Source organism: Micropterus salmoides, unplaced genomic scaffold (genome assembly GCF_014851395.1).
Source record: "Micropterus salmoides isolate LMB-PRFRI ecotype aquatic unplaced genomic scaffold, ASM1485139v1 Ms_hic_scaffold_14, whole genome shotgun sequence".
Lineage (NCBI taxonomy): Eukaryota > Metazoa > Chordata > Actinopteri > Centrarchiformes > Centrarchidae > Micropterus > Micropterus salmoides.
In genome coordinates this window covers 31,000,968-31,024,648 of record NW_024040485.1, presented here as the reverse complement: position 1 = coordinate 31,024,648, position 23,681 = coordinate 31,000,968, and the positions used below count along the sequence as shown (strand labels likewise).

Sequence of the window (23,681 nt, the reverse complement as noted above, 5' to 3'; positions counted from 1 at the left end):
TACAATCACACTTCTTTCTGCAGCCGCTGGAGTCGCCCCCTGCTGGCTTCCGGAGAGGACGCAGGTTTAAGGAGCTTCAGCACGGGCTTCATTTATATGACCTGGAGGTCGAACTCTGCCTTTAACTATAATCCTTCAGAGTTTTGGCGACACCTGTGGCCACTGGTGGGAACAGCAGGAGAAACTAAAAAGCCAGACAAATGAACAGGGGGCAGTGGGAAGGATTGGGCTTCCTCAGGAAGTACCGATACCACAATGTGTAAATACTCTTTGTATTACACTCTGTAAAGCCCTGCATTAATAATGTTCCTGCAGTAAAAGTATGTGAGTTTGAAAGTATTAAAGCAGTAAACTGTTGTACTATTCTGTTTAGTATCAGACTGCAGGTGATGATTCTTTTCATTCTGGATCAACCTGCTGATTATTTCCATCGGTCCATCCATTGTTCGGTTTGTAAAGATTCTGCCCTCACAGTTACTCAGAGCCCAAAGTGACTCCTTCACAGCCGACAGTCCAAAGATCAACGTTACTAACAAACATCAGTTATTAATCATTCAGAGAGAAGCTGAAACCAGCACATATTTGAACACCAAACAACGATTATCAAAAATAGTTGCCAATTCATTTTCTGGCAGTTGACTAATCGTGTCAGTTTGTTTTCTTGTATCATGTTATTTAAATAACAGTAAAATGCTAATTATAGTAATATAACTATGTGGACACAAACCGGTTGACAGAGCTGCTTTCACACGCCGTCTCATTTCTGTCTAATTTCTTATAATAAAAGAAAGGTTTGAAGAAATGTTTAAAACTGAATTTTTTTAATATTTTCAGTGATTTACACATAAATGATTTGGGATTAAATCGCTTTACATATAAAGCGTTTCATTTATTACTACCTGGAAGAGTTATTTACAGTTACGCAGTATATTGTATACATTTATTTTAGTGCCTGTGTCAACTTTCTTGTATTTTGGGTTTTTGGCAGCTTAAAACTTCATTAGATGAACAAAGAATCAGACTCACAGCTGAGTTTGTGCTGAAATAAAGGACACCGTGTATGAGGGGTGAGGACAGTATAAAAAGGAAATAAACAAAGACAATGTTTACATGTAAACATTGTCTTTGCAGAATGAAGCTGGATTTAAGACTGAAATATAAATGCATTAATAACCATTAATAATAATAATAACAGTATTATCAGACAATTATACTTTTACTTTTTTAAACTAATGTCTGGGCATTTTCATGCCTTTGTTTAGCACTGGTGACCTGTCTTTTTAGTTTAACATTTTCCTAATCAATTTCTTTTTTAAATTTTTTTTTATCTTAATTTTTCTCTTTGATGTGTCTTATTATATTGTCACAGGTTTGTGCAGGGAGGCAGGTTGGCAGACCAAATGCAGGACACGTAAGCTGACTGGTAAAGTTCAAAAGGTTTATTAATAAACAAAAAGTGAGCACACTTACAACGTAGTGGCTGAGCCCAGGGAATCCAAAATCCAAAGAAACAAGGTAATCCAACAGAAAAGGCCAGAAACAGGTGTACATTCCAAAATCCAAACAACTGACAGGGAACAAGCAAGACGAGACTGAGCAGACAACACTACAACACACTGCAACGACCCGACAAAGACTAAACAGAAACACCAGGTATATACACAGGGACTAAGGAGCAGGGCGGAAGCAACACAGGTGACAGGGATCAAGGTTAACGAGGCAGGCAGAGAGAGAGCCGGGGGGAGAACAGAGAGACAGAAACTTGACAGGCAGACATGGGGCAAAATGAATAACCAACACAGACAGAACACATGTTACAAAGTACCAGAACCTAAACGAGAACACAGAACAAAAACAGAGCACTGAGCAGACTAAACCAAAATAAAGTAAACAAGAACTAGGAGCGAATACTAAAACATGAACTAAGGACCAGGACTAAGAACAAAGACAGAACTAAAACCCAGACTCCCCAACAAGACACACAGACAGGATCATGACATATAGTTTTATATCGCTTTTCTTTTTTAAACGTTAATCTTGCCTAATAACTTCTATTTTAGTTGTTTGGTAATGCTGGAATTTTTAAAAATATTGTCAAGCACCTTGTTATTTTACACAAAAAGCGCTCAACAAATAAAGTCTGAATGATTAATTTATTAATGGAAGTTTAAATATGGGAATCATCTTTTTTAAAATGTGTTTTCAGACAGACAGAGCAGCAGATCATCAACACATTTGTTTTAAATAAAATATATAAAGAATTATCAGCTCACAGAACAACACTTAAAAATAAAATCTTAGTTTTTATTTCTAATCTTAAGTTATTTTGATCAAAACTAACTTTAAATGTGAGCGATGAAGAGGAAACAACCTGCAGCTCTGAGTTTGGACACCAGGGGGCAGTGAAGCACCGAGGAGAGCTGGAGTCTGCAGACAGTTAGAGGCAGGAAGAGTTCCAGCAGCAGAGTCTGAGAGGCTGCAGGCAAACACAGGAGGGAGAAATGAGCTTTTCAGGGGCCACAGCAGATTTAATGTTGGGCCCCAAACCTTATTTCTGCTATTTTTATTTCTGTGCAAAGACTCAGAGATGATTCCCAGATTCTGTTTGTCCGCAGTGATTAAATGAAGGTCAGGAATTTGTGAAGAAATTCATTTGAATATCTGATAATTGGAATCTGATCAAACCTGCCACGCTGCGGTTAAACCTGACCAGCTGTTTGCTTCATGAGCATATTCTAGCCTACTGTACTACGACTAGTTTTGTCACAGTCCAGTGTTTCCATCAGCAGCAGTACTCTTTATTCTATTAATTATATAGTAAAATGTGATTTCTTCTTTTATCCCCAGGCCTATTTCTTTTACATACATAAGAGATAATAGAAGAGCAGAACAACTGAGTAAGAAGCTGATATTCCTGTTTACAAAGCCGTACTGAACAATGTAAATCTATATATCTAAACACTTTAATGAACAGTTATATTTAGATTGTCAAAATAGATAAAATATAAATACTATTTAATTCTGACTGTTCAGGTTTGCTGAGTTAATAAAGCTGCAGGTTTAAACTGTGACACTGGTGTTAATGGTGGCAGGAAGTTGTCCAGTAAATGCTTCCAGCACAAAATGTGTACAAACGAGTTAGCAGCTTCTCTCTTTATGTCGAACACATTTCTACTTGAGCTTTTGTTCAGAATAACTGAAGTGTCGGTGTCTCAGTATGGAGACTCTGTCTCAGTACATCACTCTCTGTCCTGTTTGGTTCTTTGGTATCTGGGTCTGAATGGATCTCCTCTTTGTCTTTGATATTTGGTCAGGTCTTGGTTTTTAATTAGCTTCGACACAAAGATTCCTGATCAGTATGGAATCTAGAAGAGTTTCTCTCCTCTGTCTATTTTAGCTATGTACTCAGCCTTTTCTCTCATGGTTATCAGGGACTGAACTCGTTTCTTCCAGCCTGGCTTGGCCTCAGATATCTCTCCCTCAATCAGCATGTCGATGTACTCTGGAGTGGAGAGAGGATTTGGCTTCAGTTCTATATCTTTAAGTCTGTTTAAACACTCAGAAGACTTCTTTATCAGTTTAACCACCTCAGCCTGACCACCATCATATTCAGCCTTCAGTTTATCAATCAGTACCTGAACAGGTCTCTTAGCCTCTGAGGCTTTCAGGTACTTTTCTTTCAGCTTTTTCACTGTTTGTTTTTCTTTTACTTCCTTATACTCACATTTGTACTTCTGATTATAATGTACATTCCAGAAACATTTGCCTGGACACTGAGTACAGTATCCATCTGATCCCATTGCAACACAGTGTCTTAAATCTGCATCATTTGCATATGGACAGGAATAGTGACAGGTGACATGACACTGCTGACAGTTGGTGATTTGATATACTTCAAAAGGCTTTTTGACAGTGACTTCAAACTCAAAGTTCTTGTTTCTTTTCATCTCTGCCTCGTGCTCTTTTAGTATTTCACTTGTCTCTTTTATCTCCTCCAGCTTGGCTAACTGAACTTTAACCTGCTCCTGCAAGTTTTCAACTGAATTCTTGAGCTGCTCTCTTTCTCTGAGGACCTCCTTCGTCATAGTCAAGCTTTTGGTTTCTATGATATTCAAAGCAGCAAAGAACCTCTTCATGCTTTTTGTCCCCATGTTCCAACACATCTGATCAAAGCCTCCATCTTCATCCTCATCATCCCCACTCATGCTGCCTGCTGCAGATGATTTGTTGTCTGCAAACAAAGCTGAGTTATTGAATTTGAAGTGAACTGGCAGCCCGTCTTTTGTTTTAGGACATGGGACACCTGAAGCATTGATTCCCTCTAGAACTGGTGGACGCTGGCCGTCTGCGAATGTCACCAGAACCCTGATGTTTTCTGCCACATCTTTGCCAAAGATTGAGAGTATGGAGTCAAACACATATTTCTGTGTTGGCGTGAGTCGAGGTAAAGAAGCCTGAGCTACAAAACACACAGCGTCAATTTCACTGACACCAAGCTCAGCAGAGAAGAGATTACACAGCTGTTCTGTGATCTGTCTGTCTCTTTCTATGCCTCTTGTATCTCCAAACCCTGGAGTGTCAACAATGGTCAGAGAGTATTCTGTTTTAAAACCCTCCTGGTGGTTGATTTTGTACACAGTGACTTCAGAGGTCTGACTTTCAGCCTGTGACGTCGACTGATCCTCATCAATTAGTTTGAATCTGTAATTGTCCTTCCACTCTACACCAACAATGTAGTTGATCAGTCCATTGATCAGAGTCGCCTTTCCAGATCCGGACACTCCAAAAAACATTATTGTGCGATTTTTCCTCGTGCTTTCTTTGCCAAAACTGTATCTTCTACATCCATCAATGTCCGTATCTTCTTCTTTCAGAGGCAGTTTGTAAACTGAAGGTGATTCAGAATTTATCCTTTCACTTCTACTTTTGAGGAGTTCTGTGAGACGTTTAAATTTCATTGTGCAGACATTAACAGAGATGCTCTCCTTGCTTCTTCCAGCTTCACCACAGTCACATCTGACCCTGACAACATATTCTGTCTCTGGCTGAAGCCCTGAAATGATCGCCTTTTCAGCTCTCGACATCATTTGCTTCCATTGGAGATCTTCCTCTTTCACCCCGTTGTCTGTTTTGGCGTACTCCACGATGTAGCTCAAAATCTGGACATCTTGTCCAAGCTCAGCAGGTTTCTCCCAGCTGACTGAGATCTCACTTGAGTTTGGATCAACTTGAGGTTTTCCAGGAGGGCTGCAAGGTAAGGTTTTAATGGAACCACTGACTTCATTGGCCGGCCCAAAACCTGCTGAGGTCACTGCTCTGCATCTGAACATATACTCTGTGTTAGGACTCAGATGGCTCACTGTGACTTCTCCAGCTTTTGATGCTGTCTCTTGTTGCCATCCATCCTCTCCTCTGACACAGTACTCTACAGAGTAGGAGGTGATGTTCTCTGCTCCAAATCTGGGCGCAGAAATCTTCAGTGTCACACTGTTGTGCTTTATGTCACTTGCTGTTACTGTTTCAGGCTTTGAAGGCGGCTCAAAGTTCTCATTGACAGAAAAGCCGTCTTCATAAAGGTAGATGCTTGAACCTTTCTGTGTCTCATTTGTTAATCCCACTGTCAGGAACTTTATGTTCTTGTTCTCCTTGTTGGCCTCTGCAAAGTCACTGAAGAGCTTTGCTTTATTCCTCATTGCATCTGGCACTTTGTTTGAAAGATACCATTGTTCTTTCTCTACATCTCGAGTATGTGCATCTTGAGGGTCGTCTGGTTCGGCTGTTTGTTTTAAGTAGTTAGATAAAGCTGAGAGGTACGGTTCAGCACTTCCCAGGGAGGTGAAAACAAAACACACAGCATGATCTGCACTGAGGGTTTCTTCACTAAGAACATTCTGAGAGGGGACGATCTTGGTGTTTTTCATCATATTGGTAAACGATTTTAAGATGCAGATTTCTGTCATTTTACAGTCCAACCACTCGTTCAGGTCTTTGCTGTTGAAAGGAGAAGAATGTCTCTTCTTCAGGATCTCTGCGAGCACAGCCTCCTCTTCTCCTCCTCCTCGGATTGATGGAAGTTTCTTTGCCAGATTTTGTTGGAATCCGAGCTTGAACTCAGAGCACATCTCTTTAAAGCTTTTAATCTTTTTGCCAATCTGTGGGAACTGCTGTGCGGTGGTGGTTCTCATTGTGTCATTGCACCTCATTTCCAGCTCACTGAAGTCCTCCAGGACTCTCTGTGATTCCTGAACTAATCCTATACTTATCTGACGGACCAGTTTTGCAGCAGAAGAATCTAAACTTGTCAGTGGCAACAGCCAGACTTTCATCGGTACAGCCTTTTCTCCGTTGGCTCCCAGTAATCTTGGCAGGCTTTGGTAGACTTCTACTGCATCCTGAAGGGACACAGGACTTTTTTCAAGAGCAAAGTCTCCAAAGAATCTGCAGGAGAATTTCTCAACATTTGCTCGGTCCTTGTCTTCCAGTTTCAGGGAACCTTCACCCTCTATTGCAAGGCTGGGAATCTTCTTGATCATCATCTTCAAGTTCCCCTCAATGTCTTGATGATCTTCTTTTTTAGACACCTCACGGTCAAAGACAAAGAAGGCTTGTGCCCCATAAAGAATGGCTGTGACTACATGTGTTGCTAATCCTTTATCAAAGACATATGGATGCTTCATATTGTCTCTTCCAAGGTGATCCATCGACAGTTCCTGGACCTTTGTGGTACTTTTGTACGTCAGAGTTACTCTGGCTGATTTTTGGAAATCTTACTGTCGTTCAGGTATTTGGCCGATCCATCAACCTCAACCAGTCCACTCAAGAAACTTGCCTTCAGGGAAGCTTCAACGTTTAGTGCTGAAGATTTGTCCTCAATTGATTCAGATGCAACGATCTCAAAGTCAGTGTTCGGTTTTGGTCTTTCTCCTTTATCTTTTTCCAGGTCATTGCGGTCCCACAGCGTAATGCCTGCCAAAAGAAGAGGAGAAGTCAAACTGCCTTTTATTGCATGATAGTAAGGCTTAGCTTTTAAACACAAAATCAGAGAAATTCTAAGAATAAAAGTAACAAAACAACGCTGGCTGTTTGTAAGAACCCTCTCTGTGTTATATTAAGAAAAGGATCAATTCACAAATTAAAATAGCTTCTTCCTGACATGCTTTAAAACAAAACATGTTGGTAATCTCTATCAGAACAAGAGACACATGATTTTCAGATAATTAAAATGAAGCAAAAGTGATCAAACGATCTGAGATGAAAATGTTGTTGAATGTGGCTTGAAATCCTGAAAGTTTTAAGTATCTTCACATGTGAATCCTTACCAGGGACGAGTGAGTCTTTGCGGCAGTCGTACAACATCCCGAGGCTGAAAGGCCGGCCGAGCGCCGCCACTCCATCGTCCCGCGGCTTCAGAGTCCATCGCTCAGTCTGAACTGGACAAAATGGACAACAGCTTGTTAGTTCATTTCTCTGACACTTCTCTGTGTGATGGCCACAGCAGGAATTAAAATATTTGGTAATATCACGTCCAGACACCCTCACATTTTCACTTTAATTTGACCTTTTTACTCATTCAGTTTTAATTTACTTTCATATAAAACAATCAAACTCTGATTTTAAACAGCTATAATAGATATTTTTATAATCACAATGTGAAAACAGTGTGTTGTGTCTCTGGCATTGATGAAGCTCCAGAGAATTATCAGCTGAATCCCCTCAGATTTACGGAGCTGCAGCTGAATCAGAACGCTGCTGCTCGAGTCCTCAGTAAGATCAAAAAAGTGGATCACATCACTCCAGTTCTGAGGTCTTCACGCTGGCTTCCTGCCTGTCAAACAGTTCATTTTAAAATATTAATGTTTATAGAGCACTGAATGGTTTAGGGCAAAAATACACTATATTACCAAAAGTTTTGGGTCGCCTGCCTTTATGTGCACATGCAGGTTAATGACATCCCATTCTTAATCCGTAGGGTTTAATATGGAGTTGGCCCACTCTTTGCAGCTTTAACAGCTTCAACTCTTCTGGTCTCACGAGGTTTAGGAGTGTGTTCATGGGAATTTTTGACTGTTCTTCTAGGAGCGCTTGATTTTATACACCTTATTGGAACAGCTAAATCCAATGATTCAGAGGGGTGTCCCAATACTTTTGGCAATATAGTGTATATTTCTGATCTTCTGCTGCGTTATGAACCATCCAGACCTCTCAGGTTGTTTGGGATCAGGTCTGCTTTTTTTCCCAGAGTCAAACCTAAACAACAGTTTTTATGCTCCGTATATCTGGAACAAACTCCGAAAAAACTGCAGGTCTCTTGAAGACTTTCCTGTTTGACTCTACACTGAAATGGAACTTTTATTGTTTTATCTTGTTTATATTTTCAGGTTAACAGGTTAAATGTCTTTTTATAGTGCGCTATGTTGTTTTTATCTTTTAACTTTGACTCGCCTAGTTGTTGAAATGTGCTACAGATATAAACTTGCCACCTCTTAAAGCGTTTACTTCAATATGTCCATGTATTTTACTGAAAGCTGTTGCACTTACACCCATACACGTGGAAATACTCTCAGAATGGTAACAAGAAAGCCTACTAAAGCGAATTCCAGCATTTCTGTTTGTTTTCTGTGAAGTTACTGTGAGGCATGTGAGATGAGCTGCTGTGCTGAGCTGCATGTCGGTAAAGAGAACTGTGAGAACAGTTAGTAGAGGAATGTGAAAAAGCTGGAACCTCAGCAGGAACTCTTCATCTGTCTGCCCTGTGCTGCTGCTGTCAGGGATCAAACCTGTACCATGCTGCCCTCTGCACAAAAATCATTTACAGGCTTAGTAAATATCATAGGAATAAATAGCCATACTAACTTAATTAAATCTCTGAAAATCGCTTTTGTAATTGTTTGAGTTGCACATACCAAAATAATAGATTTAACCGTTAATTTTTTTTTTCAATTATCATTTAATTTTTTTTATTTCACAAAATGAAATTAGTATTTGCCTGACAAATACATTTCTTTAGATATCCTTAATATTTTGGTAAATTTCTATCAAAATATTTGAGAATGGATTAAGTCTAATGATTAGTTACAAGAACCACAATTATTACTTATTCCAACTTAACATTATTTAAACTTTAAACTACTACTTAATAAACTGAGTAAGTTGCGCGCCACATGTACGCTAATCATGTGGCCTCGTGGGAAATCTGCCTTCTGCCTTGGCAACAACCAACAAGTGGCAGCAAGACGGAAGGACACACCACAAGAAGCACCTGGAATATTCCTTGCTAACCCTGGTAAGTTAAGTTTCCAGCTAGTAAAAGTTAATGAATATTCACACTGGTGGTAATTTTCTGAAACCGTCGTAGCCATGCTGTCATAGGTAACTTAAGTTAGAGGGTTTGCTGCATTATAAACTAACGCTAATGTCGACAATGAAGCTAATGTTAATGTAAGCACAACCACAGCTAACCATAAAACTTTGCATGGTATGTTTGTGTATTTATATTGGCGATACGGCTACGGCCTTACGAAAAGTAGGAAACGAGTTTGAGAGGTGGAGGGGGAGAGGGTGTAGCTCCTGCGCGCATACAGTCTATGCTGCACGCACACTCAGGGCGAACGGCACGAGCAGACAGTTAAGAGACAGCAAAGTGAAAAGACGTTTTACTCGAGCTGAAAGCAGATGCAAAGCAGCGGGTGTGGGAGAAGTTCGGTGAAGACATGGAGAAGGACTTTCGGTCGGCAACAAAGTGTTTCTGGAGAACTGTCCCCATCTCAGGAGGGGGAAGCGGGGAACCGTCCAAGCTGTGTACAGTAAGGATGGGACCCTGTTGACCTCAACTGGGGAGCTAATTGGGCGGTGGAAGGAACACTTGTGGAACAAGTCACGAGGAAATCTAAAAATATTTTATCAAGTGTTATGTATTCACCTTGTCACTTATTTACCACCTCGCACACAGTGTCTTTCTTAATAGGGACACGATTCATCCCATTTCACCGCTAATATCACATATGACATCTATAATAGGCTTTACGGGTCGCAACCAGCCAGAACTCTCTAACAAGTCAAGATGAACATTCTAAAACTGTTTGAATCTCAGAGTTTCTCTCCTTCAGTAGAGGAATGTGAAAAATCCTCTGTAGTGACAAACTTTGCACAGATACACGTCAGTAAAATCAAGGTCTGACATTTTAAACAGTTGCAACACGTCTGAGTGGAGGGGATCTTTACCAACTGTGAGACTATCCTTAAACCACAAATTAAACAAACCTCAGGAGAGACAGTTCAATATATTTTAGAGAGAGACTAAAGAAACAGGAAACCGGTAAAAAGAAAAAAGTAAATCATCTTAAGCTAAGGTTAGCTGTGACTGCACTCGGTGTTTTCTTTTCTTCCTGTTGTATAGTTTTAAAGTATAGAGCAGTATATAAAGTATATACACATGTCAAAGTTTACATGTTATTTCCCCAAAAAATTACACACCTGTCATAATATTTTAAATGAAACAAAGTCAGATTCTGGTTTTAATTAAATTTGGCCAACTAACAGTGTACTCACCAGTGTTTGTCAGAGAGTCTGATGTTTTGTTGAGGAAAACCTGATTCAGTTTAAATTTTCTTCAGAGACAAACAGAGAGACTTGTCTCGACTGCAGCCCTGCAGTCTCTGAGACAAAATTTCAACTTTGTATGAGAAACTATGATGTTGAAGCTCTCCTCAACAGGACCGACAGGACAAACAACATTCAACGCAACAGACACAAGAACACAGCTGTTCTGTTCGATCTGTATCTGATCTTTCACAAGGGCAGCAGATAGAAAGAGAATAACAGGGGACCCAGAAACGAGCCAGTGAGGAGGAATCAGACCCCATTTTTAGTTTACAAGATCAAAATATAACCGACTGAAAGCAGCTGCTGTTGTTCAGATCTCAGGCTGCTAAAACAAAAATAAAGGCCACTATTTCTTTATGAAGGGGAGCAGAGTGTGTGGACCGAACCACAGCAGCTTTTAGAGCAAAGAAACCATGAACCAAACCTTCACTCAGCTGATCCTAAACCACCACAACTGAACAGACGTGAAGAAAACGGTCATCAGTGTCACTGCTGCAGCTCCTCTGAGTTAGTAATGACGTGTGCTTATATTTTCATATCGTTCATACTTTAACTAGAACTGAATGATCAGAGAGTCAATCAGGAAGCATTACAAACGGGTGGGTAGCAACTCGTTACCAGTTAACTGTACTTTTACTCTACCAGTATTCTTTTGGTCCCAGTAATTATTTTTAAATGCAAAATGAGCGGACAGCTGTGTTACACAGGAGAGCTTTATCCGGTTCCCCTCTGTCAGATATTAACAGCAAAAACTGAGAAATTCAACAAATACCTTTTCATTTTAAGGTTTTGTTGTTCTACTAATGTAACTCAAATCCAGTAACTACACACTGTGTTACTGGTGGTCGTGTTGGAAAGCAGCCTGTATCACCGTTTCACAAGCTGCAGAAATACTTTCACTTTCCATCAACGCGTATTAACATATTTAGTTTCGGTAAAACGTTGCATTGCTATTTGTAGAATGTCTCCGGTGAAACTGATCTTGGCTTTCACTCAGCAGCTGCCAGCTGTTTATTCAGTAATCATTTTTGAGAAGCATAAGGAGAGAGTAAATGTGTGGATTAAACATTCAGCACAGCTTCCTTTATATTTAGGCTTACCCGACTTCATTCAACAAGCTGCTCTGTTGTTCTGACACAATAAATCTTTACGCTGTAAAGATTATTCCTAAAGCATCTATGAACATAATCACATTGTATTAGCTGCCTGAGCTGGAGGCAGATCAGAATCAGCAACAAGCAGGTGTGCTTATTTTACCTTCATGTAGATAAAAAGACTACGGTAATTGTATTAAACAGAATCAGGGATAATCAGGAACTGCATCCCTCAGAAATAAGCACGTTTACATTTACTCATTTGGCAGACGCTTTTATCCAAAGCAACTTACATTTGAGGAACAACATACAAGCATCAACTACAGATCTACAACTGACAATACATACTAGAGCTCACAGTACATATCACATCAATGGGGTAAATTCCTAGGGAAGGAAGTAAGAGTTAACAAAAAGTGCAATCAAAACAAAAAAGTGTAATCAATACAAGATCATTGTAGGGGATAGAAGAAGAAGAGCACAGGAAGTGCATGTTAGGAGTTAGGAGTTAGAGGTGTTATAAGAGGAAGTGTTCTCGGAAGAGATGAGTTTTCAGGAGCTTCTTGAAGTTAGAGAGGGACGCCCTGCTCTGATGGCGTGTGGTAGCTCGTTCCACCATCGTGGTGTCACAGATGAGAATAGCAGGGACTGGGACTGCTTTGTGTGAAGGGATGGCAGAGCCAGGCGGCGTTCGTTGGAGGAGCGTAGCGGGAGAAGGAACATAAGTTTGTATTATGGAGTTTAGGTAGATGGTGCAGACCCAGTAGTCACTCTGTATGCAGCATTAGTGACTTAATTTGATTCTGGTTGTTGCACAGTGGCTGCTTCTAACCTGATGCACAGTATCAGACATTATTCCAAAGAGAGACTTGCAACCTGGCTTTCACCTGCCTCTAGGCTGCACACACCAAACAGTATTAAAAAAAAAAGTAACTTGTACTTTGAGTAGTTTATTGACCAGATACTTTTGAGTAAAGATTTGAAGTATTTTACACATCACTAATTATATACCAGAAAAATACAACATATCTTACGTTCAAACACAAACAAACAATCCACAATACAAAGTTTATACACTTTATACACACACATTTGTAACCGAGGCAACTAGTGAGGGGTTCAAATCATAAATATTTAAGTAAAGTTGCCATGGGTTTCCTACAATTAATAAAATTCAGAGACATGGGTTTGACTGGAAGGAAGATTTATTTAAAGGCTTGGGAAGTTTATTTGCTGGGCAGCTGTGGCTGAGGAGGTAGAGCGGTTGGCGGCGGTTCAATCCCCGGCTCCCCCTGCATGTCGAAGTGTCGTTGGGCAAGATACTGAAACCCGAATGTTAGTTTCTGTTTGAGCACTTAGGCTCAGTGTGTTTGTATGAATATAATGAATGTGTTTGACTGGTGAATGCAGATGTGCTGTAAAAGTGCTTTGAGTGGTTGAAAAGACTAGAAAGGCGCTATACAAATACGGAGCATTTACATTTACAAGCACAAACAATAAAAACAGATAATATGTAGGTGCCAATACTGCCAGGAATGCTAAGGGATAAAAGCACAGGGTTAAAAACACCTCTGGTACCTTGACACCACTGTCGCCGCCACCTAAACACAGCAAGATACACACAAACGCCACACAATAAAACTAAGCAGTCATACACACCACCACAGGCAATGAAGGGGAAAGGGGTTCCCACAATTCACCACCTTGTCCGTCTGGCAGGACACTAAAAAAAAAAAAAAAAAAAAACAAAGGAACTGGCTAACAAGCTGAGGGAAAGCACACCAACAGCCACACCCTTAGCAGACCTTGGCAGTTAGCAAACACATTGACGATGTCGATGGATGGAGATCCTGAGTGTTCACACAGGTGTGTGCCTGCTTGTGGGGAGTCAGGGGGTGGAGCTTCACCGAGAGGCTGCAACCAACTGTTGCCTTACTAGGCCAAAAGCCTGACTATCACACATTGGTGTGGTGTGTGTGTGTGTGTGGTTGGTGTGGGGTGTGTGTGTGTGTGTGTGTGTGTGTGTGTGTGTGTGTGTCAGTTAACACACCAGCTGTCAGGTGAGCCTCTGGTTGTCATGGTGATGTATAGACTCCTGATGGTGCGTTTGGTGTTTCTATAGTGATTAGGTGTGAACGCTGAATAATGAAGACTGTGTGTGTTTTGTTTTTCAAATTAAAGTTAATGCTATGCAATCTTTAATCTTTTGTTTTGAAATGATTTCCTAGTTGTTTTTTTAACACTGCAGAATGTTTCTCACAGATATTCAGAAATTTTATTTCGGTCAGTCTGACTCGACCACGGAAAGAAAAATAAATCTCACGGAGAAATAAAATGTGAGGACGTTTAATGTAAACCTAATGATCCTGATTTCTTTGTAGGCATAATAAAAAAAGACTCAGAGGCTCTGTTACGATGTGATGCTCGTAAAGAAAACTAGACTTGATGGATGAAGCCAGAAACTAAAGTGTTGGACAAATGAAATGAAAAGTCAGAAGCATCAACAAAGTTCACAAAAACCAGAAGCAGCTGCATTAAATAAACTCCAGGAGCTGTGCTGGTTGGAGGTGTGTTGATTCAGGTGCAGGTGCCGACAATGAAATACGATCCAGGAAGTCCAGATCCAAGAGTCTGAAGGTTAAGTCAGTCATCAAAATACTGCAACAGTTTTATAATAGTCTGAGACAGGAAGTTACAACTCTGGTTAGTCATCATGGAGGCAGTTTTTAATCTTTCATCAGCAGAAATACAGCGTTCCCAGTACAAAGTAATCTACCAGGAATGTGCACAGAAGGACCCAAACGCAGACAGTCGAGACAATATGATGAAGTCAGTGGTTTAATGACAAACAGAGCTCAATGGCAGGTAGTTAGGTAAGAGGCAAGTAGGTTGGTGCAGGTCCGGGATAAAAGCACAAAGCAAGAAACAAACACAGAAACAAGGGTGACTGAAAAGGGAACAAAGGAGGTGGAACGGTGGATGTAGGCGGCTGTAAGTGTTGTTGCATAAATACTTGTGTTTTCATGATGCGCAGTTCATAATTGCTGTTATAATTTCATGTAACAAATATAACTTAATTTGGTGTAAAGATAAAATGTAATACATGTTTAAGAACTAAAGGGTAGAATAAGCTGCTAAATGATATGTGGTTAACAGTGTATCTATCTCATTCTGTATATTTACGTTTGTCCCGGAACTAATGTTTTCTGTCTGTGTTACCGCTACAACGGTTTAAGTCGACACTCACTGCCTTGAATTCCGGCGGAGCAGATAGCTCCGATGCTTGTTAAACTGCATAAAAGTTAAAAATGTGGTTTGAAGTTAATACAGACGACCAAATGGACATTCAAGAGACTTCAAAGAACTTAGTAACCTCTTTTCACGACAAGCGGCCAACGAGGTATTATTATATTGTCTTTATTGATCTGGATGTTGTTTGTATTTTCTCTGCTAAGCTATAATGTATTGATTTATTTGTACTGTGTTCACTTACAATGTAGTTCTCACGGCGTATAAGGCATATACGACGTTCAAGGCGTACATGGTGTGAAGCTGGATGTACCAAAGAGACCCGATGTGCCCACAGCAATAAACGCCCGTTGCAAAGAACTGACCTGTGTCTGTGTTGTCGCGAAGAGAGCTACAGCGGCGAAGGCCAGGTTACTGCAGAGCAGATGGGAGAAGTCAGAACAGGTGTGCAGATGGGTGGGGCAGTCAGGTGATGAGGGAAGGTCTGTTCTACTAGACAGTAGTGTTCTGCAGGTCTGTTTGTTCTATAGGTCAGTAGTTCTCTACAGGTCTGTAATGATCTACAGGTCTGAGGAAACGTGGGATGTTTTGTTTTCTTCTAACAACAGACATTTGTTGGCAGGTCTAGACACCCGGGCTTATCCTACACTAAATTATTTCATGATATTTATTATTTGCTATAATCTGACCCATTTATTGGCTGTAATAAATGAAATAAATATGAACATGTTGCCTAATGTAAGATAGGCTATACGTATACCCACAGATATACACATGAATATAATAAAAGCAAGCATAAATGCATCCATACATTTATTAATCATTACTAGCCACTTTAGCCACAGTAGCCACTTTAAATATGATCCTTAACAGCTTATGTATGTATATTTGTATGCAAGCCAATAAAACTACAGAGCAATATCACACTCTGATTGAACCAATCCACAGTGCAGTAACAGTAATTAAATAGCATACTTTGGACCTGTAACCTATCTAATAATCAAAGCTGGAGTTACAGGCCTGCTTTGACTGCACTGGCTGGAGTGTTTGAGGCTGCAGCCACTGACCTGGACGAACTAACTGACACTGTGACATCTTACATCAGCTTTTGTGATGACATGTGTGTGCTGACTAAAACCTTCCGCACATACAACAACCAAAAACCAGCCCAGGAACACTCTGACTAAGGAGGTCAAAGCTGCAAACAGGAGCCGAAATGCTAAATAACAGCTTTTCAGCTAACGATCGTGCATCAGTGTGGAAAGGCCTGCGGACACTCCCCAACTACACGCCTCACCACATCCAAAACTCCACTGACTTTGTAAACAAAGTTCGAGGACTGAAACTGTGATCCTGTGAAACCATGGGATCCTATGACGTGACTTCTTTGTTCACCTGCCTTCCCACCATAGAGGCAGTAGAAACCGTTAGGAAACGGCTAACACAAGACAACACCCTGGACAACAGAACCAGCCTCAGCCCTGACCAGATCTGTAAATTACTCGACCTCTGTCTAAACACCACCTACTTCCAGTACAACGGTGGATTCTACAGACAGAAGCATGGCTGTGCCATGGGCTCACCGGTATCCCCGATTGTGGCAAACATCTACATGGAAGAAGTGGAGAATAAAGCCCTCAACTCCTTCAGAGGAACAGCACCGAGCCACTGGTACAGATATGTGGACGACACCTGGGTCAAAATTAAAAGCCTTCACAGAACACATCAACTCTGTGGACAGTAACATCAAGTTCACACGAGAAGATGTTCACAACAACAGTTTGGCCTTCCTGGACTGCGCTGTACACATTGAAGAGGACAGGAGCCTGCAGATTGGTGTTTACAGAAAACCCACACACACAGACCAATACCTACTGTTCGATTCCCACCACCCACTGGAGCACAAGCTAGGGGTCATGAGAACACTGCACCACAGAGCGGAAAACATACCAACAAGCGCCCAAGCCAGAGAGAAGGAACAGAACCACCTGAAGGGGGCACTTACAGCCTGTGGATACCCTAAATGGACTTTTGTGAAGACGGCCACAAGATCCAAGAAGAACAAAACTACAGGGGAGGAGAAGGTCAAACGCAACAACATTGTGATTCCGTACGTGTCTGGAGTATCAGAGAAACTCAGGAGGATTTTCAACAAATACAACATCCCTGTGTTTTTTAAACCCAAGAACACACTAAGACAGATGCTGGTCCACCCCAAAGACCGCACACCCAAACACAAGAAAAGCAATCTAGTGTATGCGGTCCAATGCAGTGAGGAATGCACAGACCTGTATATTGGGGAGACTAAACAACCACGACACAAACGCATGGCTCAACACAGAAGGGCCAACTCCTCAGGTCAAGACTCTGCAGTCTACTTACATCTGAAGGACAGCGGACACTCGTTTGAGGACCACCAGGTGCACATTTTAGACAGAGAAGACGGATGGTTTGAAAGAGGCGTCAAGGAAGCATCTACACCAGGGTCGAGAAGCCGTCATTGAACAGAGGAGGGGGTCTACGCCACCACTTATCCCCCACTTACAATGCTGTCCTTTCATCACTTCCCAGGAAACTCAACAAACGTAACCTATTGGCCTCAGGTGAAGATACCAACGATGGTCGTTCAGTCTCGGCCACAGGTAGTCTTAACGACTGTAACGACTGTCGTTACAGCAACCAGGAACACTAACGAACCAGCGGTATCGATGACCCGGGCCAACGACCCCACTGAGGTTAAATAGCTGAGTTTCCCTGCCAGTCAGTCAGAACTGAAGAAGTCCTTTGGATGAGGGACGAAACGTCTTCCGGTATCTTCAACCAAGTCCAGTTGCCCTTGACTTTAACTTTTGTTGAATAACTTTGACCTGGATGACTGAGAATCTTCAGACATCACCAACTACAGGAGACCATCCCCCAACACTGCTGGTACTCTGGTAACTGGCAAACGAGCTGAATGGATTTTACTGTAGGTTTGAAAAGCCCTCAGTCACACCTCTCCCCCGCTACAACACCATCTTCAAACAGTCACCTTCCCCCTCTGACACGCTGCCACCCCCCCTCTCTGACCCCTCATCTGCACTGAAGATCTGTGAAGAGGACGTGAGCCACCTCTTCCAAAAAGCAGAAGATCAGGAAGGCCCCTAGACCTGACGGTGTGTGTCTCGATCCTGCCTGAAAATCTGTGCGGACCAGCTGACCCCCCATCTTCACTCAGATCTTCAACAGTTCACTGGAGCTGTGTGAAGTTCCCTTCTGCTTCAAACGCTCCACAATCATCCTGGTCCCCAAAAATCCCTCCATCTCTGGACTAAATGACTACAGGCATGTCGCCCTGACATCTGTAGTCATGAAGTCCTTTGAAAGACTGGTGTTTGCCCACCTAAAGGACATTACAGGCCCCTTGCTGGACCCCCTGCAGTTTGCCTACAGGTCAGTGGATGATGAAGTCAGCTTGGGTCTGCATCACATCCTGCAACACCTCGACTCTCCAGGGACACATGCAAGGATCCAGTTTGTGGACTTCAGCTCGGCGTTCAACACCATCATCCCGGACATCCTCAGCACCAAACTCACCCAGCTCACTGTGCCAGCCTCCACCTGTCAGTGGATCACAGACTTCCTGACTGACATGAGTCAGCAGGTGAGGCTGGAGAACATCACATCCAGCCTCCGGACTATCAGCACTGGCGCCCCCAAGGGGTGTGGGCCCTCCCCACTGCTCTTCTCCCTCTACACCAGTGGTCACTAATAGGCGGACCGCGGCCCGGATCCAGCCGCGCAGCTTCTCTAGCATTTACTGTACTGGTTTAGCGGGCCAGGAAACTCATAGGCCATTTTCATGTGCTCTAATCGTCTCATGTGATGCTGCTCAGCCAATCAAATCTGTGCATTCCGGTGCTTGCGAGTTGAGTCCGTGAGATTCAGGTTTGAAGACTTCGTTTTGGAAACACACATGAATTGAGGAGATGAAAGGGAGAAGAGATTTCACATGACTTTTAATCAAGAATGTACAGATTGTTCCATGTAGATTCCTCACACGGGCAGTTCAGAACCAGAATATGTCATAGATCTCCAATCCTAGCTGGCAGGACAAGCTAGAGCTCACATTTCTCACTGAACAAGAGAAAGTAGGAAAGTGGTAGCTCTGTAAGAGGGAATGAAGGAGAAGAGGAGGCATTATATCATCATCATATTTGATTTGAGAGTCCGTTGTTGACTAAAAACATATGTTGATACAACTAAACATTATTGTACCGAATGATAACGCAAGTTAGTCATTTTGATGTTCTGGACCTTTGCTTCGGGAAATTTTCTCTAACTGGACCTCTTTGAATTCTAATTGAATACTCCTGATCTACACCAACGACTGCACCTCAGGAGACTCATCTGTCAAACTCCTGAAGTTCGCTGACGACACAACGGTCATCGGCCTACAGACGGGACGGTGATGAGTCGGCCTACAGACGGGAGGTTGGTCAGCTGGCGCTCTGGTGCGGTCAGAACAACCTGGAGCTTAACACGCTCAAAACTGTGGAGATGACCGTGGACTTCAGGAGGAGCCCCCCCCCCAGCCAGAGGATGTACTTCCTGCACCAGCTCAGGAAGCTCAATCTGCCCAAGTAGCTGCTGATCCAGTTCAACACAACCGTCATCCAGTCTGTTCTCCGCACCTCCATCACCGTCTGGTTCTGCCACCAAAAAGGACAGGAGCAGACTACAACGGACAGTCAGGACTGCAGAAAAGATCATTGCCCCCTGCCCCCCCTCCCGTCTTTCAATCCTTGTGACACCCTGGTCTACATGTTCTGGACCTCTGGTTCTGACTGAATGGTCACCTGGTTTGTGTATTTCTATTTTGCCACCACATCACAGAGGGAAATATTGTACTTTTTACTTCAGACAGATATAGTTACCAACTACTTTACAAATTAAGATTTTACATAGAAAACATGAATTATAGATTGAGAAACCGAACAGTTCATAATATATTTAAAATTAGAGTAATCTTGGCCAAATACAACAGTAAAAAGCTACCGTCTCATGTGGAGACAAACCGGTTGACAGAGCTGCTTTCTCACGCCACCTCATTTCTGTCTAATTTCTTATAATAAAAAAAAAAAGGTTTGAAGAAATGTTTAAAACTGAATTTTTAATATTTTCAGTGATTTACAGATTTGCACATAAATGATTTGGGATTAAATCACTTTACCTTTAAATAGATTTCAGTTTCATTTTTTACTATTTTGAACAATTATTTACAGTTACACAGTATATTGCATACATTTATTTTGGTGCCTGTGTCACCTCTCTTGTATTTTGGGTTTTTGGCAGCTTAAAACTTTATTAAATGAACAAACCGAGAATCAGACTCACAGCTGAGTTTGTGCTGAAATAAAGGACACCGTGTATGAGGGGTGAGGACAGTTTAAAAGGTAGACAAGTGTTTACATGTAAATGTTGTCTTTGCAGAAGACTGAAATATAAATGCATTAATAACCATCAAATAATAATCCAGTAATAAAGCAGTACACTAAAATCAGTATCAGACAATTGTCCTTATTTTTTTAAAAGTAATGTCTGGGCATTTTCATGCCTTTGTTTAGCACTGGTGTCTTTTTAGTTTAACATTTTCCTAATCAATTTTTTTTTATTTGATCTTAATTTTCCGTTCCGTTTTCAGTTTTATATCGCTTTTCTTTTTTAAACGTTAATCTTGCCTAATAACTTCTATTTTGGTTATTTGGTAATGCTGGAATTTTTTAAAATATTGTCAAGCACCTTGTATTGTTATTTTACACAAAAGGCGCTCTACAAATAAAGTCTGAATGATTAATTTATTAGTGGAAGTTTAAATATGGGAATCATCTTTTGTAAAATGTGTTTTCAGACAGACAGAGCAGCAGATCATCAACACATTTGTTTTAAATAAAATATAGAAAGAATTATCAGCTCACAGAACAACACTTTATTTATAATCTTAAGTTATTTTGATCAAAACTAACTTTAAATGTGAGCGATGAAGAGGAAACAACCTGCAGCTCTGAGTTTGGACACCAGGGGGCAGTGAAGCACCGAGGAGAGCTGGAGTCTGCAGACAGTTAGAGGCAGGAAGAGTTCCAGCAGCAGAGTCTGAGAGGCTGCAGGCAAACACAGGAGGGAGAAATGAGCTTTTCAGGGGCCACAGCAGATTTAATGTTGGGCCCCAGACCTTATTTCTGCTATTTTTGCTTCTGTGCAAAGACTCAGAGATGATTCCCAGATTCTGTTTGTCCGCAGTGATTAAATGAAGGTCAGGAATTTGTGAAGAAATTCATTTGAATATCTGATAATTGGAATCTGATCAAACCTGCCACGCTGCGGTTAAACCTGACCAGCTGTTTGCTTCATGAGCATATTCTAGCCTACTGTACTACGACTAGTTTTGTCACAGTCCAGTGTTTCCATCAGCAGCAGTACTCTTTATTCTATTAATTATATAGTAAAACATACACACCAACTTATAAAACCATATTATCAGAACTACCACAATTATCATCATTATTGTATTATATACTTTACCAGATGGAAAACCCTTTACACCCGTTTCTCTCCATTTCAAATACTCACAGAACAGGATAAATACGTAGATTTTGTGAGCCATTCTTGTCGTTTGTCTGTAGAAATTGTATCTCTGTCTATTTTTGTTGCGTCTGTGAAATCTTTGTGTAATGTTTGTCATTTTTAAATAAGTCATATCTGCATACATGAAAACTAAGATGCAGATTTTTCAGAGTTCATCTCAGAGTTGTGTTTGTGAGTTTCTTTGATTTAAACTAAAGAACATCACACTGTGGTTTTTGGTCAGAATGATTATTATTGATGGACAAAGTGAAGACTGGATTTATTTCTGCAGACGCCTGCAGACATGACTACAGGTACAGTATTTTAATGCAAATGTCAGGTCATTGCCAGAGATTTTTACTAATTAATTATTCTGTGTATTCATCCTTTAATATTTTCTTTTTGCCTCCAGCTGCTGTTGTTGATGTTCATCAGTTTCCGTCTGTGATGCAGTAAAAGCAGCAGAAATTAAATATGCTTTATCTCTACATGTGAATTCTTGTTTTGGATAAATAGACACTTGACTTAACATTAATCACACTTGAAAGATCAAATTTCAAGGATTCGTATGAAGTAGTATCCATTAAAAAATGTATATAAAACATTTCAATAAGCTCTTTTTGTCGTGTTTCGTTGTATTTTGGTATTTAAGGCAATAACTTTAAAGTTCTGCTCTGTTGAGCTTCATAGTAAAGATGTGAGTTATAGCAGTATTTCTTATTTAGGAACAATAACTTGTGATACTGACTGTTGATTGGTCACAGTAGTGTTAGCAACTGTCATGAAAACAGTTTATTTTTACCTGTTAATCCAGCTCAGGTGTGCAGCGGGTGGAGCCTTTCCAATCTAGTAACAGTAGCAGTTTGAGTACTACCAGTGAGTACAGCTACTGTTACTCACACTACTACTGTCAGTAGTTACTGCTAGTACTGGTGGTAGCAGTAGGCACAGTAGAGATGTTGCAAAGTGCTGAAGCAGCAGCAGCAGCAGCAGTAGTAGTAGTAGTAGTAGTAGTAGTAGACATGATGATGATAGTAGTAGTAGTATGGCAGACCAGAAACAGGATCAGAAGAGCCGTGAGCAGGTATAAATGGTAAGAGGCTGATGAGGGAAGTGAGAGCAGGTGTGGCGGTCAGGTGAAGGGGGGAGGAGGGACAGTCTGAGGAGGACACCTGGTGGAGAGCTGGAGGATGGCAGGTCTGAGGATCCAGATCCAGAGGGCAGTGCTGAGGGGAAGAAGGGACTGAGGAGGACATTTACTCATGAAATACAGAAGTACAGTTTTTAGCAGTGGAGGAGAAAGTATTAAGATCCTTTATTCAGTAAAAGTACTCATACCACACTGTAAAAATAAGAAAATGTTGCAATGTTTAAGTAAAACTATGCAGAATAAGTATAATCATAAAAACGTAACTTAAAGTATTAAGAGTAAAAGTACTCTGATACAGTTATACTATTATATATTTTATCATCATCATCAACTAATTGACTGACGGAAGGTTTCAGCTGTACTTTTAACTAAACATCCGATTTTTAGAAACTCTTGTTGTGTTTTGTGTAAAAATTTGTGAAGTAACTCAAGTTGTCAGATAAACGTAGTGAAGTAAAAAGTAAAGTATTTCCTCTGAGATGTTGTGCAGTAGAAAAGACTCACTACAAGTACCTCGTCGTAGTATTAGTCGTAGTATTAGTAGTAACAGAGGTATTAATCATCCGGTGACCTCTGACCCTTCATGATGCTTTTCGGGTCAGAGTTGAACTTGATGAACGGAGGTGAACGCCTGATGATGCTGCGCTCTGATTGGACGACAGCAGCACTGCCTCAAACTGAAATGAGGTGAACCTGCAGAGTGGCGGCTCTGCGGGTTCAAACTCCACACGGCCAATCGGCACGCAGCTGCCGGTTGTTCCAGTGTTTAATGTGCAGCAGGTCGCACTTCCTGTTTGCAGCCTGCGGCTCTGATGGCGAGTCAGGACTCATCTCTGGATGTGTGTCAGCAGAGTAACCGGGTACATGTACTCAAGTACTGCACGTGACAACAATGTTGAGATACTTTTTACTTCTAGTCCACCATATCTTAAAGGGAAATGTAGTACTTTTTACTGCAGTACTTTTATCTGACAGATTTAGTT

General features: G+C 41.2%; 1 protein-coding gene and 2 long non-coding RNA genes across 3 annotated transcripts; 1 reads left to right on the top strand and 2 right to left on the bottom strand.

Annotated features, from left to right (window-relative positions):
• Positions 1 to 1,772: 1,772 nt before the first annotated feature.
• Positions 1,773 to 7,431, bottom strand: LOC119901614 (the record flags this gene model as incomplete). Its single annotated transcript, XM_038717190.1, is given in 3 exon segments — positions 1,773 to 6,754; positions 6,757 to 6,966; positions 7,320 to 7,431. Coding segments are annotated over 3 exon segments (3,711 nt in total), but the record flags the coding sequence as incomplete, so codon positions are not given.
• A 7,261-nt stretch (positions 7,432 to 14,692) lies between these two features.
• Positions 14,693 to 15,306, top strand: LOC119903022. The gene is made up of 2 exons (XR_005444392.1): positions 14,693 to 15,096; positions 15,197 to 15,306. It is a non-coding gene; the product is annotated as an uncharacterized LOC119903022 (long non-coding RNA).
• A 5,587-nt stretch (positions 15,307 to 20,893) lies between these two features.
• On the bottom strand, positions 20,894 to 22,535 carry LOC119903035. Its single transcript, XR_005444400.1, has 2 exons — positions 22,351 to 22,535; positions 20,894 to 21,990 (listed from the first exon to the last, which is right to left on the bottom strand). It is a non-coding gene; the product is annotated as an uncharacterized LOC119903035 (long non-coding RNA).
• Positions 22,536 to 23,681: the final 1,146 nt, after the last annotated feature.